Source organism: Saccostrea echinata, unplaced genomic scaffold (assembly GCF_033153115.1).
Source record: "Saccostrea echinata isolate AGI-Se365-2 ecotype Australia unplaced genomic scaffold, CSIRO_AGI_Sech_v1 ptg000010l, whole genome shotgun sequence".
In the NCBI taxonomy this organism is placed as follows: domain Eukaryota; kingdom Metazoa; phylum Mollusca; class Bivalvia; order Ostreida; family Ostreidae; genus Saccostrea; species Saccostrea echinata.
In genome coordinates this window covers 12228321-12244672 of record NW_026889759.1, presented here as the reverse complement: position 1 = coordinate 12244672, position 16352 = coordinate 12228321, and the positions used below count along the sequence as shown (strand labels likewise).

The window sequence follows — 16352 nt, the reverse complement described above, 5'->3', positions numbered from 1 at the left end:
AAAGTTGGATAATTTTACTTAAAACATATTTTTGTGACGTTACCTTTTGTTAAATCTGTTCCAGTAAATTTCTAATAGTCCCACACTCCGTCCAATAAGTAACTTGTAGGTGTCTAATAAGATTCAACTTATCAGACAGCTACAGGTAACATTGAAAAGAGTTAACAATGAGTAATGCTTCATATACAAATAAGTTCCCCACGTAATCCAGACAGAAAACAGAATGCAAATAATAATTTTATTGTCAATACATATATGTAACAAGATATAATAAAAAAGATTCCATAAACATCCTCGACCTATTTCATTACCATTTCTTCCAACATCAAACAAAATCCTGTCATCAGTGTCTTTCCAAAATCCAACACTGTATGAAGCAAAGCCAACCGACGCATGTTCCAAGAATCATGAATCCAATCACAAAGACTTTAGGGTAAGCCCTGAAGCAGAGGAATAAAAACTATTTTGTATTTTAGACAAAACTAGTATTTTTCTCAGACAAAAATACAGATTTTGTTGAGAAATACAATGTTGCATGCTTAGCTTCCAATAGCTTACTGAGTATTTACTTTTTCAGGGTTCGGAAAGCAAAACTCCAGACACCACCTCATCAATGAGCTTCCCAGGCACTGGACAGTCGAGTTACCTCCTTCATGCTGATCATTCTGTGTCTGCTTCTGACCAAGTCTGGCAAAGGTTTACTTGACGTTTCTGGGAACAGCAAGCATGCGCAACCGACCAATCCCATCACAACACCGTAACAAATATATGGGTAAGAAAAGTGGACTTTCTAAAATATGATAAAAAATAATGCAACTATCATGTTTAAAACAGAAATTTTTAAACATATAAATCTGAATAGTTTGAAGAGACGTCAGTATTAATGATAGAGAAGCAAAAATTTTGCCAATGGATTTCACTTACATGGAAGAACTCTATATACAAAAACCGCCCAAGACAGAGACCTACGATTCCCGAGGAAAGACCAACGGCAAAGCCCATGCATCTGCAACAAAGCAAATTACACTAGTTACCTTTTCGGTTGATATCAAGAACTATTAAAGATAATCAAAAGACGAACTTGTCTTATTTCTTCTTCTCACCTTATGGAGGTTGGGTATACTTCCAGAGTAACCAATGATATGAGAATAACTGTTGACGTCACACCGAGCTTTCCAAATATGGTAATCCCTAGAGTCATATCAACATTGGTATTCATGGTTTTTATGATGTGTGTGACAAGGATGCAACATAAAGTAAAACCGCTAGACACTGAATAAAGGAACAAGCACCATCGACGCCCAATGCTGAAAAACATTTTTGAGAAACAGAGCAAATTAAGAACGTGAAATGGGTTGAACTTGAAGACTGCATTTTTATTTTAAATGCATACTGTATACAGGGTTTTTTTCGCCCCGTGTTATTTTCGCCCTTTCAAACAATTTTGCCCCTTTTTAAATTCGCAAAGTCACAATTCTGTTTATTGATTGATTGATTGAATGTTGTTTTACGTCCTATTCGATAATTTTTCACTTATATAAAGACGTCACCATATACCGCTGAAGGGCTTCAAATTTAGGCCTTTACTCGGCACTCAGGCAGGGTTGGCCGGGAAATACCAGTGGTAAATACCGGTATTTCCCGTCCTGGGAAATACTACAAATTTTCTTCAAACTGGGAAATATTGGGAAATACAAAGTTAAAGTTTTTTTATTTCTTTGATTCTTTCAATCTTATACAAAATTCAAAAATAAAATAGACATAAAAACAGAAAATGAATAATATGGAATATGTCTCAAATTGCAATTTAACATATTCAGAAGGTATCACTACTCCAGGTACCATACCCATAAGCATTCTGAAACATTTCTCTTGCTGTATAAAACTGAAGTTTTCCAATTCAAGTTTCTTTTCATTCTGTAAAATTATTAAGTTTATTAATTTTGAATCCAAGAACAAAAAAAAATGTTTTAATCCTTCTATAAACACTGTTACAGTAGTTATTACAATCAATCATGTTGTTTTAACAAATTGCTCTGGACAGTTTTGTGCTCCTGTTTTGAGAGATAATTACCTTGAGCAGAACTGAAAGACTTCTTCTTAGGTTTGATATTTACACCATACTCTACATTTAAGAATTTTCTTAGATCCTTCTTTAGTTACATAAAAATCCCAATTGGGATCTTTGGGTTCATTTCATGAACCTTTACAGACTACATCTGACTCAAGCATGAAGCAAATGACATTCATGACTGGTATATGAGTATGCTGTGTTATGATTATATAAAATGAATTCCTTGGAAATCAGAAATTTTTAAATCAGGGAAGTGGTAACCAGGTAGATATCTTAGCCAATAAGGTGTACTACATGTCAATATGAATGAAAAATGTAGCTATTTCTTATTCCCAGTATTTCCCGGGAAATACCAGTAATTCCCGGTAATTACCAGTACTTCCCACCGTCCTGGGAAAGATGAGTATTTCCCAGTTTTTTGCCAACCCTCCCGTGACACGGGGTCTCGGTTTTTAAAATCTCATCCGAAGGACCCGCAACTTAGCCTGGCGAAGGAACAATTGTTATTTTTTATTGACTTAGGTCAGTCGCGGCCGTGGTTCGAACACACGACCTTCCGATCACGGACTACCGACTGAGCTACCGTGGCGGCCAATTCGATTTAAGGTCAGACGATACGTACCTCAAATATCTGTTTTGTGTATCTTCGTAAAGTATGAAAAATATTTAAAAAATTAATTACTTTATTATTTCTAAACCAGTTTCTAATCGTCTTTAAAAAATCGAAACACTAAAAAATTTGATATTGGCAAATTAAATTTTTTCCAAAAGGATTATACAAGGAAAACTATCCTCTGGTATCATGCACAAATGCCTGGTAAGGTACCTCAATTTTTTGTGAGTAAACATGTTAAAGTAGCAATACTTCAATGACAAAATCTTGGAAAAAATTATATATTATTGAGGAACGTATCGTCTGTCCTTAAGAAATTATACTGTGTTCTTTGAATTCGCCCCTTTTCAAATTCGCCTACCTGTGAGTAGAGGGAAAGGGGCGAATAAAACGGAGGCGGATATTTCCCTGTATACAGTATATTGCTTTTAATAATATTTTTCAGTAAACTGTGTGTTTATATTTAATGTCAATGCTTCAGCAGCTAAAGCTCTTTCTCGGCTTATTGATCTTCTACATTCTAAACAATATAAGCGGTGCTCCATCTCAAAAGCCAAAATACCAAGTACGTATTTCATTAAAGGATCAAGCTATGTCATAATAAACAACATGGGTTCGGGAACGGAAATTATATTTTTTAATCCCCCCTGATAGCTATATACTACAAGACTGTGAAAAGTATGTTTGAAATTACTCTACAGTGCTCAACAGTCATGTTACAACGCACTTTGAAAAATTACGCACTTTGAAAAATTTTTTCAAAGTGCGTTAATTTTGGGACCACGTTAACGCACTTTGAAAAATTTAATTTTTTTTTTCAAAGTGCGTTAATATCGACCATATTAACGCACTTTGAAAAAAAATGTGCACGGCTCGGTCAACATTCTTGCAAATTTTAGGTATAATAAATAATTATTTGAACCTGATTTAACACTTTTTCAGTGATGATGTCACTTCAGAATCTGAGATATAGACGTTTTAAAGATTTTTAGGGGTTGATTTCTTCCCAACAGTTCTCGTAAATTTTATAAAAGGGAAATGGGACTGTTTGAAATGATTGTTTAATAGCATGATTTCGTTACTTTTATTTTAATACAGTCTGTAAGAGGTTCGATGGATGTGACTTAAAGGGAAAAAGGAGCAATTATGATTTTTCTCTACCATGAAAATTCTCTCTCTCTCTCTCTCTATATATATATATATATATATATTAGGAATGTCAACGAGTACCCGCTTAACCGGGTATTCGATCGAACGTCCGAGTATCGAATACTAAAAATGGTACTCGGTTACACGGAAGTGTATTTTTTTCTTATTTCAAAGTACATATTTTTATCAATAACTTAAATATACATACGGTAATTGGCGCGTCGTCATCTACACCTGTAAAACACCCGTTATCGCCTGTTGCCATGGCCGTAGGAACCGGGGGGGGGGGGTCGTGCCCCCCCCCCCCCAATAATTTTGCCGATATATAGATTACTATAGTAAACATAGATATTATATTGCGTGTGCCCCCTCAATAAAAACGTCTGATGACCTTTTCTTTTTTTGCTTGTCAGGAATTTTTTGGTAGTGCCCCCTCAACTGTCAATTGAAAAATGTTTGGCTGTGCCCCCCCCCCCCCCGCCCAAAAAAACAAACAAACTGAAATTGCTTCCTACGGGCCTGGTGGCTGTGTATATACAGTAATTAGTGATCAATCACCTGGTACACAGCTGTTCTCACCTATTATGGTCCTTAATTTCTGAATGGCTTCAATGATTGTTTTCAGTGAACATAGTTAAAGTATGGTCTATAATCTTCAAATCGTTTTTAAATTATTAATTGATATACGGTAGCGAAATCGGATATGCATTAGAAATGCCGCTACTCACTTCAAAATGGAAGAAATATTTAGAAACAACTAGAGTTTAAAAAAATGTTGAAAGACAGTTTGCGTAGTAAGTTTAGTATATACGGGGGAAACAACCAACATATGAAATGATATTAGACTAGCGATCCCAACAACGTCCGTTCCTTCCCTTTCGCTAGTCTAATCACCACAAACCTGCGCAACAGATTGTCCTCCTTTTGTGTCGATGAAATAGATCCTAAACAAAACTGTAAACCATTTGCAATTTTTGATGTGGTTTGAACATATTTTATTGTTTAGATATTACAACAAAAGGATCGGACACAAGTTCTTAAAACTTAGAACGTCCTCTCCTTTATAACAATTCATTACACAAAATAATGTTAAAAATTAAACTGCACTGGAACCAAAGGTCAATACGTCCGTTCCTTCCCTTTCGCTAGTCTAATCACCACAAACCTGCGCAACAGATTGTCCTCCTTTTGTGTCGATGAAATAGATCCTAAACAAAACTGTAAACCATTTGCAATTTTTGATGTGGTTTGAACATATTTTATTGTTTAGATATTACAACAAAAGGATCGGACACAAGTTCTTAAAACTTAGAACGTCCTCTCCTTTATAACAATTCATTACACAAAATAATGTTAAAAATTAAACTGCACTGGAACCAAAGGTCAACATGATTATCTTACACAGGTTGTGCATGTACAAAATTGACTTGATGTAGTATGTACAAATGAATGAAATATATAAATTCAAAAACGACCAGATCTCTTAATAAACAATTGCACATTTAAAAATAAACTTTCATTTTCAGAAATGCTAATCGAATCATCTCCCCATAACAGTACGTGAGTGTCTACAATACGCAAATTAATCATTCTAAAAATAGCATTAAACAAATCGTTTCTTGGGACAGTGTATTTCGCACAAGAAAAAAAGTAATGATATGCGTCTTCTATTTTTCCACAAGTGCATAATGGACTGTCAATGATGTTGCACCTAAATAAATCTTTATTCAGAACGCAATTGTGTCTTAATCTAGTATGAATTACATTCCAATAACGAACACCAAAAGAAAAAAAGGCAGGAGTAGATGTTTTTTGAGAGTTTATACAATTTTTGAAGGAACCTATAGTAGTGGATTGTCTTGTTTCAAGAGGTAAAGAGTTCCATTCCCTTATTGCCATTGGGACAAAAGATAATTTATAAATATTTAATCTTTATATTTAATTTTTGATGTATTAATTGTGTCGTTTGTTTTTATTTGGTAAGTAAATTTAGTACGAAAAACTCATTCCCCTTTGACTCAATTGTTTATATACATTTATAAACGTGATAAAACAACTTTGGGGGTTAACAGAGCTTAACCGGGCTTAAGAAAATTAACACACTTGTATGTATTTTCATTTTTACCGAGTACTCGATCGGAAAAACGTCCGAGTAACCGATTATCAAAACATGACCGATTTGACATCCCTAATATATATATTAATATATCATATTCATGTGAACATACGCTAGACTGATTAATTTAATACTAATAAAATAAAACATTAGTCAAAATATTCATTCGACTGGAAGTTTTACAACTTCCGAAAAAGCATTTTCTATAAGTCAAGGTAGCATTTGACATCGATCCCGATGCAAATTATGTCACTTCCGTTTCGCACAGGAAAAACTAACACACACACTAACACACATAATCGCGTTACTATATCCCCTCAACCGTTGCGAGGGAATAATAATGTTGTCGATTACTAAAATTTAAGTCCAAAATTTTTGTTTTATACACATTTTTTTCAAAGTGCGTTAAGTGTGTACATGGTAAAAAATTATGATGCACACTCTTAACGCACTTTGAAAAAAAATTTCAAAGTGCGTTGATTTGGTCCCAAATTCAACGCACTTTGAAATTTTTTTTCAAAGTGCGTTGATTTTGTCCCAAAATTAACGCACTTTGAAAATTTTTTTCAAAGTGCGTAATTTTTTCAAAGTGCGTTGCCACAAGTCATGTTCCTTTATAGCTTAGTGGGTCGATAGTCAGCATTTGAAGTCAATATTTGCATGTACACGGTAAATATATATTGCGACTAAAAGCAAAGGGGTTGAATTATTCTAATGATAACCACTATGTGATATTACGAGTTCTGACAAAAAGCTTCCAACGTTAATTAGATTCATCATGTTTCTGATCTCCAAAGGTTCTTCTCTCCTGCTGAATAAGTAAATTTATTGTGATGCAAGCTTGAGTTTTTTTTCCTGGTTTAATATTCTTTTGGGGACCTGTGTTACTCGCTTGGGTGATAAGTCAAACCCTTTGACAGATGCCAAACACGGAGGATTCAAGTTAATTCCTGGCAACGAAGAGTCATTAAATATAGATAATATTTGAACCAAAAGACCCAATGCCTCAAGCTGCCCACCTTTTACTTTTTTCCCCTCGTTTACGACTTTTTGTTCTTAATGCAAGCACAGATCAATTACAAACCATACAACAGAGTTCATTGGCCTGTAAGAAAATGTGTCGGTGACGTACAAGAAAAAAGAAACCAATTTGATTCAACAATTTGATACAAATGATATACAAGTACGTTTGGGACTGCCAATTTGGTTTCTATTTTCCTGCAATACTAAAGTTACAGATCTTAAGAGAGAGCACGATGATGAATAAATACGTCCCAATAATGCTGGAAAAATTATTATGAAAAAAGTAAATTCGCAGATTTGAGAATTGAAGATTTCATGTGAGTGAACAGGCATTTACAATGCTTGCGCCGAATATGTCTTCAAAGCATGAAAAGCAGCGTTAACAAGTACACTGTACCCAGATGCTAGTTTTGCGTTCTTTAAATCCGCTGGATATGAATAAAAGACTTGGTGAATCTTCCACTGATGTTCAATACAAGTATTAACTACATGTAACATCAGTATATAATTATCACTATTTCCTCCTGCTGTAAAAATAACGAATAAGACAGCAGCAAACAAGAGAAGTTTGTTCAACACTTATGCCCCCCCCCCCCCCCCCCCCCGGACATACATTATACTATAGGGTGGACAAGCCTTTATTATAGGCAGTGTACATGGAAATGAAATTGACCTTTTGAACTTAAAATCAATATGGGTCATCTACTGGTACTATCTGAGATGCATCAACCAGAAATAGTCTTCTACATTACATCTTTGACAAAAACACAGGGGCATAACTCTGTCAAAAATTGCTCGATCGTACCCAAAACAAAACTTGACCTAGATATTATTATGATAAATCTGTATACCAAATTTCATTTCAGTATGTGCAACTTCTGCAAAGAAAATGAACGGAAACTGCAAATACTTTGAATTTTTCTATATCCAAGGGGCATAACTCTGCCAAAATTTGCTCGATCGTACCTAAAACAGAATATGACCTAGATATTCTAATGATAAATCTGTATACCAAATTTCATTTCAGAATGTGTAACCTCCATGACCTCTGCAAAGAAAACGGAAACTTCAAATAATTGGATTTTTTCTAAGTCCAAGGGGCTTAACTCTGTCAATAATTGCTCTATCGCACCTAAAACATAACCTGACCTATATAGTCTTCTGATAAATCTGGATACCAAATTTCATTTCAGTACGTGCAATCTCTACGATGAAAATGAACGAAAATTGTTGGTGGACCGACAGACAGACAGCAGCAAAGCAATATTCCCTCCTTTCTTCGAAGGGGGACATAAAAAGAAAGCTGCTTCACGCAGTTTGCAGCCACATTTGTTGTTTAATTGAACGTTAGACACAACGTAAAGCTTTTTGCTTAGAAATGTGAAAAATCCAGTCACGTTCAAATCATACTACAAGTTACTAAGCTCAGTCGAAAACATGACAAATACAGCTACCACTGTGAAGTTGAAACACAGCGCACTTACCATCTTGTAATGACCATGGTTGTGTACACCAGGGTGAGGTCTAAGAGGTACACGAGGAACGTGTCCAGATAAACATTGTCAGACATCCTTCCAGCCATCCTCTCATAGAGACAACGATAGACAGCACAACTAAACAACCTGCAAAAGGAAGAACAGAACTGAAACAAATATTGTTAAAGTAGGACGACAGTTCTCCTTCTATATTACCATTTAGTATTTTCTCAGATGAAAAAGGCACTAGAAAGATTTAGAAACAACAAACTTTATTTGAATATTTGTCAGTGCAATGTTCTTTTTTGACTGACAAAGTGACATATCTCCCATTCTAAAGATAAACCAAAAACCTACTGGATGAGATGTTTGCATTTTCTCTGGATTTTGGTAAATACTAGTAATCAAGCTTAATCCGACCATACATGAATAATGTATATATGCATTGTAATATCTTCTTATTGGTTCGCTCTATCAGGTTGTGCTGGTAACATGATGATCTCTTTAACACCTTGAGATTTACATTAGTTTAAAGGAGACGTATAAATTTGTGTGTGGATTAATATGGTACACAAGACATTGTCTTGGTGATATAAATATCTCAAGTTTTTGTCAAAAATGAGAGAGGAAAATCATATGGCGCGCACATGGTTCTATAATAAGAGCAAGTGGAAGAAATCAGTGTTCATTATTTTTTTAAAGTAGTCCTCTCCGATTTTAATGCACATCTACCACCGTTCTGCCCATGCTCGAATCACGTGATCCAGGCGGTCACGTGACATGCTCCGTAGCGTTCTGTTCACAGAAGCTGAAAGATTTTCCCGAGTCTTATATTTCTTACCATGCAAGTTCTTTTTTATAACAAGAACAGTCCATTTGTCAAAAATGACCAAATATCGGCAATAGGATTGGTGGGTGAGGATATCCTTCCCCAGAATGAGCATAGTGACAATCACAACTCGAGTCCTCTGTCTTGGGAGCGTCGTTTATCCAATATGGATAAAGTGTGGACGCCTTCTTTTTATCATACCTGATATGTCTAAAGTCTAAAGTATATGTGCCAAATTTCATTCTGATCTGAATAGTGGTTTTGTAAATATAGAGATAGTTCGCGAACTTTTTGATCACCCGTCGTATGTCTTTCTTCGTCGAAGGTGAAACCTACGAAAAATCGGTGACAACGGTAGAAGAATACTCCAATATAACCAATTAAAGACCAAGACGGAAGATTGTTATTCATATTTAGACCTGCAATTAGGTGGACTTTAAGCATATGTAGAATATTATGAGTAGAAAAACGTTTCCGTTTCAAGACTTTGAGGGTCAAAATGCTACTGTCGCTGCAAATTAGAGAAAACTGATTGTAGCAACTAATGTAAAAACTGATGTTAGTTAACTAGATCAATTTACTTCAAAGCATTGTTTCCTCAAATATTAGACATCCTCCTACAAGTTCACAATCCTCCTAGGTATAAATAGTGTATTCATAAGCTGTAAAATTCTAAAAGGTCGTTTTCTTTCTCAGTGTTTGTATTAGCTAAAACAACAAAGAGATCAGAGAAGGTATGTTATCCATCTGTTTATCTTACTGACGTAATAAAACGTTAAATCTAAGTAAATACATGCAGGTGCAATCATCTTTTTATTTTGCCCAAAGTCTGTAATTCTTTAAAGTCATACCAAACAAACACAAGAACAATGGTTGTTTTCATTCTTTCCCTTGTGTGAAGTAAATCGAAGAAAGTTCTGGGACGTTTGTACATCGCATTAAGGACGGCAAGTTTGGCTCTGTCATAGAGCTGAGTAAAATCCGGAAGTGACGTTGCATTCACAGAAATCATTTCCCTAATAGATGCCTCGGCTTTGGAAAAGTTTTCTCTGCATGTATACCATCGGAAACTCTCCGGATATATGCTGTAATTTCAAGAGATTAATTCAAAATTAAACAAGGAAAAAAGGGGGAAAAAGTTTTAAAAAATAGTAATTATGATTTTCATGTAACTTTAAACCTTTTAATTTTAACATAAACAAAGTTGCTTTTGTCCCTTCAAGTACATGTAAATGTCACTGCATAAAATAAACTAATTTAAAAAGGTGTCTGTATACCAGCGTGCTTTTTCCTTACATTCTTTAATATAAATAAATTCATTTAACCCAAATTAAGAAAGGTAATCACTAACAAAAATGACTGAAAATTGTATTCTTTAAAGATTAGAATAGGGGAAAAAACATTGTTATGGAGTGATACCAAATTTAAGAAGATCTCAAAATCCAATTCTTTTGAAATACATCGTCTTTCTTTCCTCAACATGTAACCGTTCTTGGGCTTTTACCGGTGATATTGCAACTGTAGCTTAATTACGATATTGTAACTGCAGCATGCGTTATAATTCTGCACTTATACTGAATTTATTCAGTAAGTAATTTTTAGAGTACTTAATTGATTTTCTGAATCTCAGTAGTTCCATGACAGACCCTAATATAATTAACATACAAAAGTAACTTCATTACGAATTTCTGATAGAAAGAGTAACGTTCTTTTCGGTATTTATTAAATAAATTTTCTATTCCATTCCGGAAATTGCTAACCATTGCATGCAGTGAGACAATGAAACAGCTCAAAGTTTATTCCCTGTACTTTTTCGCATTCTTATCGCAAGGTTAATGTGTTCCTACGAATCAAAGAAACGCCATCTTTATGCTATACTGCTCCGACAAATTGAATTTGCCTACTTATAGTTTACAAGATCATAAACATCATGTGTATCTATGCTAAAGCTCAGTCAATACATCGCCATTGCTCCTTCTCAACCCGCAACTGTTCTTTCATATCAAGATCAACAAATCTCAGTACATGTTGTACACGTGCTAGTTGTCGCGATCGGCTGCTTAAGTGAAATCTTCACCTTATCATCTCTTCAAGAACGAGCTATAGTACTCACAAATATGTACCAATTGACAGAAGGGATGTAGAAGACGTTACGATTCCCAACCAGCGCCAGTGACGAGTGATTAGTCCCTCTAAAATCAGAACTGGTATCCCTACTGCCCATGCGCAAATACATACACACAATTCCCGCCAATTCTGACCCACGTGCTCAATCATTTGGACACAGCTGGGTACAATAACTCCTCCTATAAAATATACATAAAATGTCGATTAAGAGATAATAAAATAAGTTAGGAACAGTAATAATTGCATGATGTCTTCAATATCTGGATCTCCGAGATTCAGTATGTCAAGGCAACCAAACTTGCCTTCAAATGTTATATAGATTCATTACACCTGGGGAGTATGATACATACATGTATTCTGATAACAGTAAACTTTTCATACGAGATTTTTACTAACCTGCAAATACTCCAACTAATCCTCGCATACACATGAATAAAATCCAATCTTCAAGTATACAGACAGCTCCCTGGGAAAGACTCATCAGCATCAGATTGACAAACAGAACTAGTTTGCGTCCTATCAAATCCGATAAAAATCCACTTATTACAGCACCGATAATAATTCCACATCCCTGGCACAACCAAATATAACTAAATGTCGCAGGAGAGGTCTCTTCGTTCATCCACTATTAAAAAATGATGTAAATGTGTTTGTTACACTATAGTCTTAAATCTTGAAAATGATGAAAAGAAAAATTGTCATCTTGAAATTTCCGCAACTGGACAAATTTTGATAATTAAAAGGCTTGATTGATAATTTGACACTTCAATAAAAGTGTTTTGAATATAACATTTAAAAAAAAGAAGAAGATAATACTACAATTTGCAATAGTCTTATATATAATGCGTATAAATAAATAAGAATAGGACCACCTTGATGCAAGTACCACGTTTTATAAGTTGCCAGAGCTAATGTTGCAAGTATATGCATATCAGAAGACATAACAAAATAATCAACCATTCGAAGGTTCAGTGATATATATTATGGTTGACGCAAATACCATGTTGTGTCTAATCATTTAATGCAGCATACACTATCAATAAGAGTACATAAAGTCTCCCATTTGAACCATACTGGCCACAACCTGTTTCTTTTTCAGGTTGGGCTGGTAGAGCAGGAATTTCATCCCTGAAATATATTATGTTTTCTTTGATGGGTACTTTTACCAGTCTCAGATGAAGAACCCAAGTGTCTGTTCTAGGCAATAGTTGAATATATTAGGAATGTGCATCATGAAGATAGATTATTTAAATTAAAAAATGTCAAATGTCGGTATTTATCAATTATTTGAATTAAAGACATCGAGTAGGTTTGTTAAAGTACATGTACATTCATAACACTAAAGATACTAAAATTAACACAGAAAAACTGGTCACTGTTTAAAAAAGATTTCTGTCATTATCTTGAATCAAAGTCTTTTTAAGCATATGATTCTTGGGAAGCATAAATGACATTTTAATATATTAAGGTCTGACGACACGTTGCTCATATATCTCTTTTGCATCTCTTCGTGATATACAACAAGTTAATTATAATCATCATTGTCTTGTGATTTTTAAACTGTTTTCAAAATGACTAAGCAGATCAAGCCACAAAAAATTGTGATATTGGCAATGCTAGTGATTTCCAAAAGGATTATAAAGCAGGCACCTATACACTAGTATATAGGTCCCTGTATAAAGTAAATATCATCCTCTGGTATCTTACACAAATGCCTGGTAAGGTACATTAATTTTTTGTGTGGGAACTTGTTAAAGTTGCAATACTTCAATGACAAATTCTTGGAAAAAAATTGTATATTATTGTGGAATGTGTCGTCTGACCTTAAATTTTAATGTCCCTATCCTACTTCGGAGAGAGAAAAAAATGCCGTGAACACATTTTCTCCTAAAGCCAGCAAACAAGGCCATTTAAGAACAGTTTATGTCTACATTTTATCATATGTACTCGTATTTAGTTTACATTATTATATTTCCCGAATCATTTTATTAATATTTTTCTTTTAGAATTATGGAATATAATGGAAATAAGAAAAAGTTGCCATATCAATTGAAATACATTGTGACATATATCAATATAAACAAGTGCAGTTTAATTCGTTTTCCCCTTGTATATTGTGTTTGATTTGGTTGGCTACTGGTTGTACAGTATATGACTAATATGATTCATAGAGGACGATGTCGCGATTATACTTTCAAATAATATCTTGTATTTTCAAACACCCATTCCAAACTTCCCCTTTATCAGAGAAGCTTAATCAAACTGCCAAAAATACTAATGTTAGAACATACATTATCATTTCCTTTGTTTTGACGGTTTGGTTAGGTATCTTAAAGTAAATGTCTTATAAAGCAGCTATACATATTTTTAGACTTACTGTCTGTCCTTAATGCAGCTGATTTGAGACGTTGCGGTTTTGTTTGCAGAGCTTTGCACGTATATACAGTGGTCATATTAAAGTAATTAGTGTTTGATGTTTGCAAAACAAGCGAGGGCTGTTTATTCAGCAATTATATATGAGTGTATATATCTCATTTATTCCTTTTTTTTTTATAATCTTTTGTCAGCACATGCTTCTATGATAATTTTTTGCGATCTGGAGTAAAATACAATGGAGGAAAAGGATTGAATACATATTGAATACATCCACAAAATAAAAGAAAATAATATGACCAAACAACTCAAGCTGTAGGAAAGAGGAATGTGTTTGACAACTTTTCTGAAATAATTATGTCAGTAATTATGGCACATATCTCAACTAGGTTTGAACGATGAGGAAATTTTTGACACATGAAGTAAAAGGGCTACAGCAGCTGGGTTTGATGCTTATGTGTGAAGTATAAAGATGCTAGTAATTAACTTAAGTTTTTTTTGTAATCTCTGACATATGTGAACTCAAAATATATGTAAAAACTTGAGAAGTGAGAAATTAAAACGTTTTTGAAAGTAAATATAAAATTGAAAATTACAAGATGTGTTAATTTTGATTTTATAATGTTTGACCAAATATCTCGGTCTGGTTTTAATAAGCAAAACTGTACTGATACATGTAATGTCTCGCATGTAGGGCGAGGAAGCAATGAAAGTAAGCAAGAACTCGCGCTTCTTGCTCCCGTGTCACCCGCGCAATCCCTCTCGCATTTCCACTCCCATGAGTTGTTGCCGGTGCGGCCCTCTCCATAAGTAAGGGGAGACGAGGGAGTGGCTTTATCAGTTAACAATCCCTAATCAGTACATTAATAAGTTCTTTGCTTTAATTGGAACTCAACAGTCATTATTCCGTTGTTTATTTTAAATGTAGGTAGGTATTTACTTCCACCCAATCATTTCAAAATTTACAATATCAACCCATGAAGAAGGAAAAAAAGGACAATTCAATATATGCATCAGCCCACATTGTTGAAGATCATAAAAACTCAACAAATCAAATTTTTTACTCTCCTCTATTTCCCTAATAAGATCAAAATTGTTTTTGTTTAGGCTGAATGACAATTCCTCTGCTCTGTGTTTTGTCCGATTTGACGCCAACTATTTTATTAACTCGACTTATTAGGTCTTTAGTCATAATTCAGCCTTTCGCGTTGGTGTTTATGTATTTCTGAAAATTCATTTACTCCATGTATGAAAATCTCTTAATTCGTCGAGAGACTTTGAATTGATCTTATTGTACCCTGTACGAGGGGTGAATAATTTCATTACTTTTTTTTTTATTGTATCTTAGGCGAATGCACTTTTGAAAACTGTTTATGCAATAATATGCTATTATAGTTGAATTTATATCTTTGTAATTCAACACGTAAAACCAGTGATGCTTCATTTATATATTAAGGAATTTCTCAATATTATATCTGATATAAGTATGAGTTTACTTTCAAAACAATGTTTGAACATATAAATTTGAAAATTGATTACTCAGGTCATTTTATGCGAAATTTGTTGCAAATTAATCATTTTAAAAAATGTATCAATACATCAGAATTTACCATTGGCACCTTCCATTGGTTAAACCATTCTCCGTCACAAGAACTCTTTGTTGCATCTGTGACTGTGGAAATATTAGTTCCATTGTCATATTGTTGTAAATAAACACATTTGCTGTTCTTGACATTCATATATACAAAATCCGTATATAAAATTACAGTCGTCACAAGAGTTTGGACCAAAGACGTCACAAAGAAAAGACGTTTTTGAAAATAACCAAACGGATGTATTTGAGAAAGAATTTCCTCAAATATGGCCGCACTCGCGTCATTTTTCATTTTCGATCATCCAAAGGAATAGTTTGAATTTCCAAAGCACCATACTGTTTCGTAATGCGAGTCTCTCCCGAGGTATCGCTTCCCCATTGATGAATCACACTGGTGTTACCTCACTGCTACATAACCGCTCCTCAACCCTGCCAATTCCAATCAGAAATACAATGCCCAATAATTAAACGGAGAAGCTTAGCGGATGTTTGGTACAGGTCACGAACTGTATCGCCACCAACGCTGTTGTAGATAGTATTTGTACTTTCACGGTGTAATTAATATATAAGTATCTTAATTCTTGGTCAAGAAACAAAGAACCTATACTTACTTGAAATCACAATAAAATAGAGCAAAAGAGGAAACTTCTGAATTCACATAATTTCTAGTCTTTCTTAAAAATATAATATCTTCACAAATCCCTTGGAATCAAATATTCATTGAAAATCCTTACGTATCAAAATATCTCCAATGGAAATCGATGGTGCCTCTGATTAAAGACCCTACGCTATGAATGAATGATCTGGCTGACGAGTTCAACCGTCAAAGCTCTTCGTGCCTCTAATGATAATGGGGAACCCCTTTCGTTGTATTCAAGCTAAACCTTTCATTAATGAAATCGGTGAATACCAACAAGTACGCATATGTGAATAATATGCATAAAATAACTAAACATACAGAATAAGCAGTTGCCGTGGT

At 34.3% G+C, this 16352-nt stretch overlaps 1 protein-coding gene across 1 annotated transcript; it reads right to left on the bottom strand.

Moving 5' to 3' along the window:
* Positions 1 to 226: 226 nt before the first annotated feature.
* On the bottom strand, positions 227 to 16130 carry LOC133184424 (solute carrier family 22 member 4-like). Its single transcript, XM_061319494.1, has 9 exons — positions 15390 to 16130; positions 11803 to 12031; positions 11393 to 11585; positions 10131 to 10364; positions 8460 to 8597; positions 1104 to 1307; positions 925 to 1006; positions 570 to 790; positions 227 to 440 (listed from the first exon to the last, which is right to left on the bottom strand). Exons 1-8 carry the CDS (start codon positions 15663 to 15665, stop codon positions 611 to 613), a joined length of 1536 nt encoding a protein of 511 aa, XP_061175478.1. The 5' UTR covers positions 15666 to 16130; the 3' UTR covers positions 227 to 440; positions 570 to 610.
* Between the last annotated feature and the right edge of the window lie 222 nt (positions 16131 to 16352).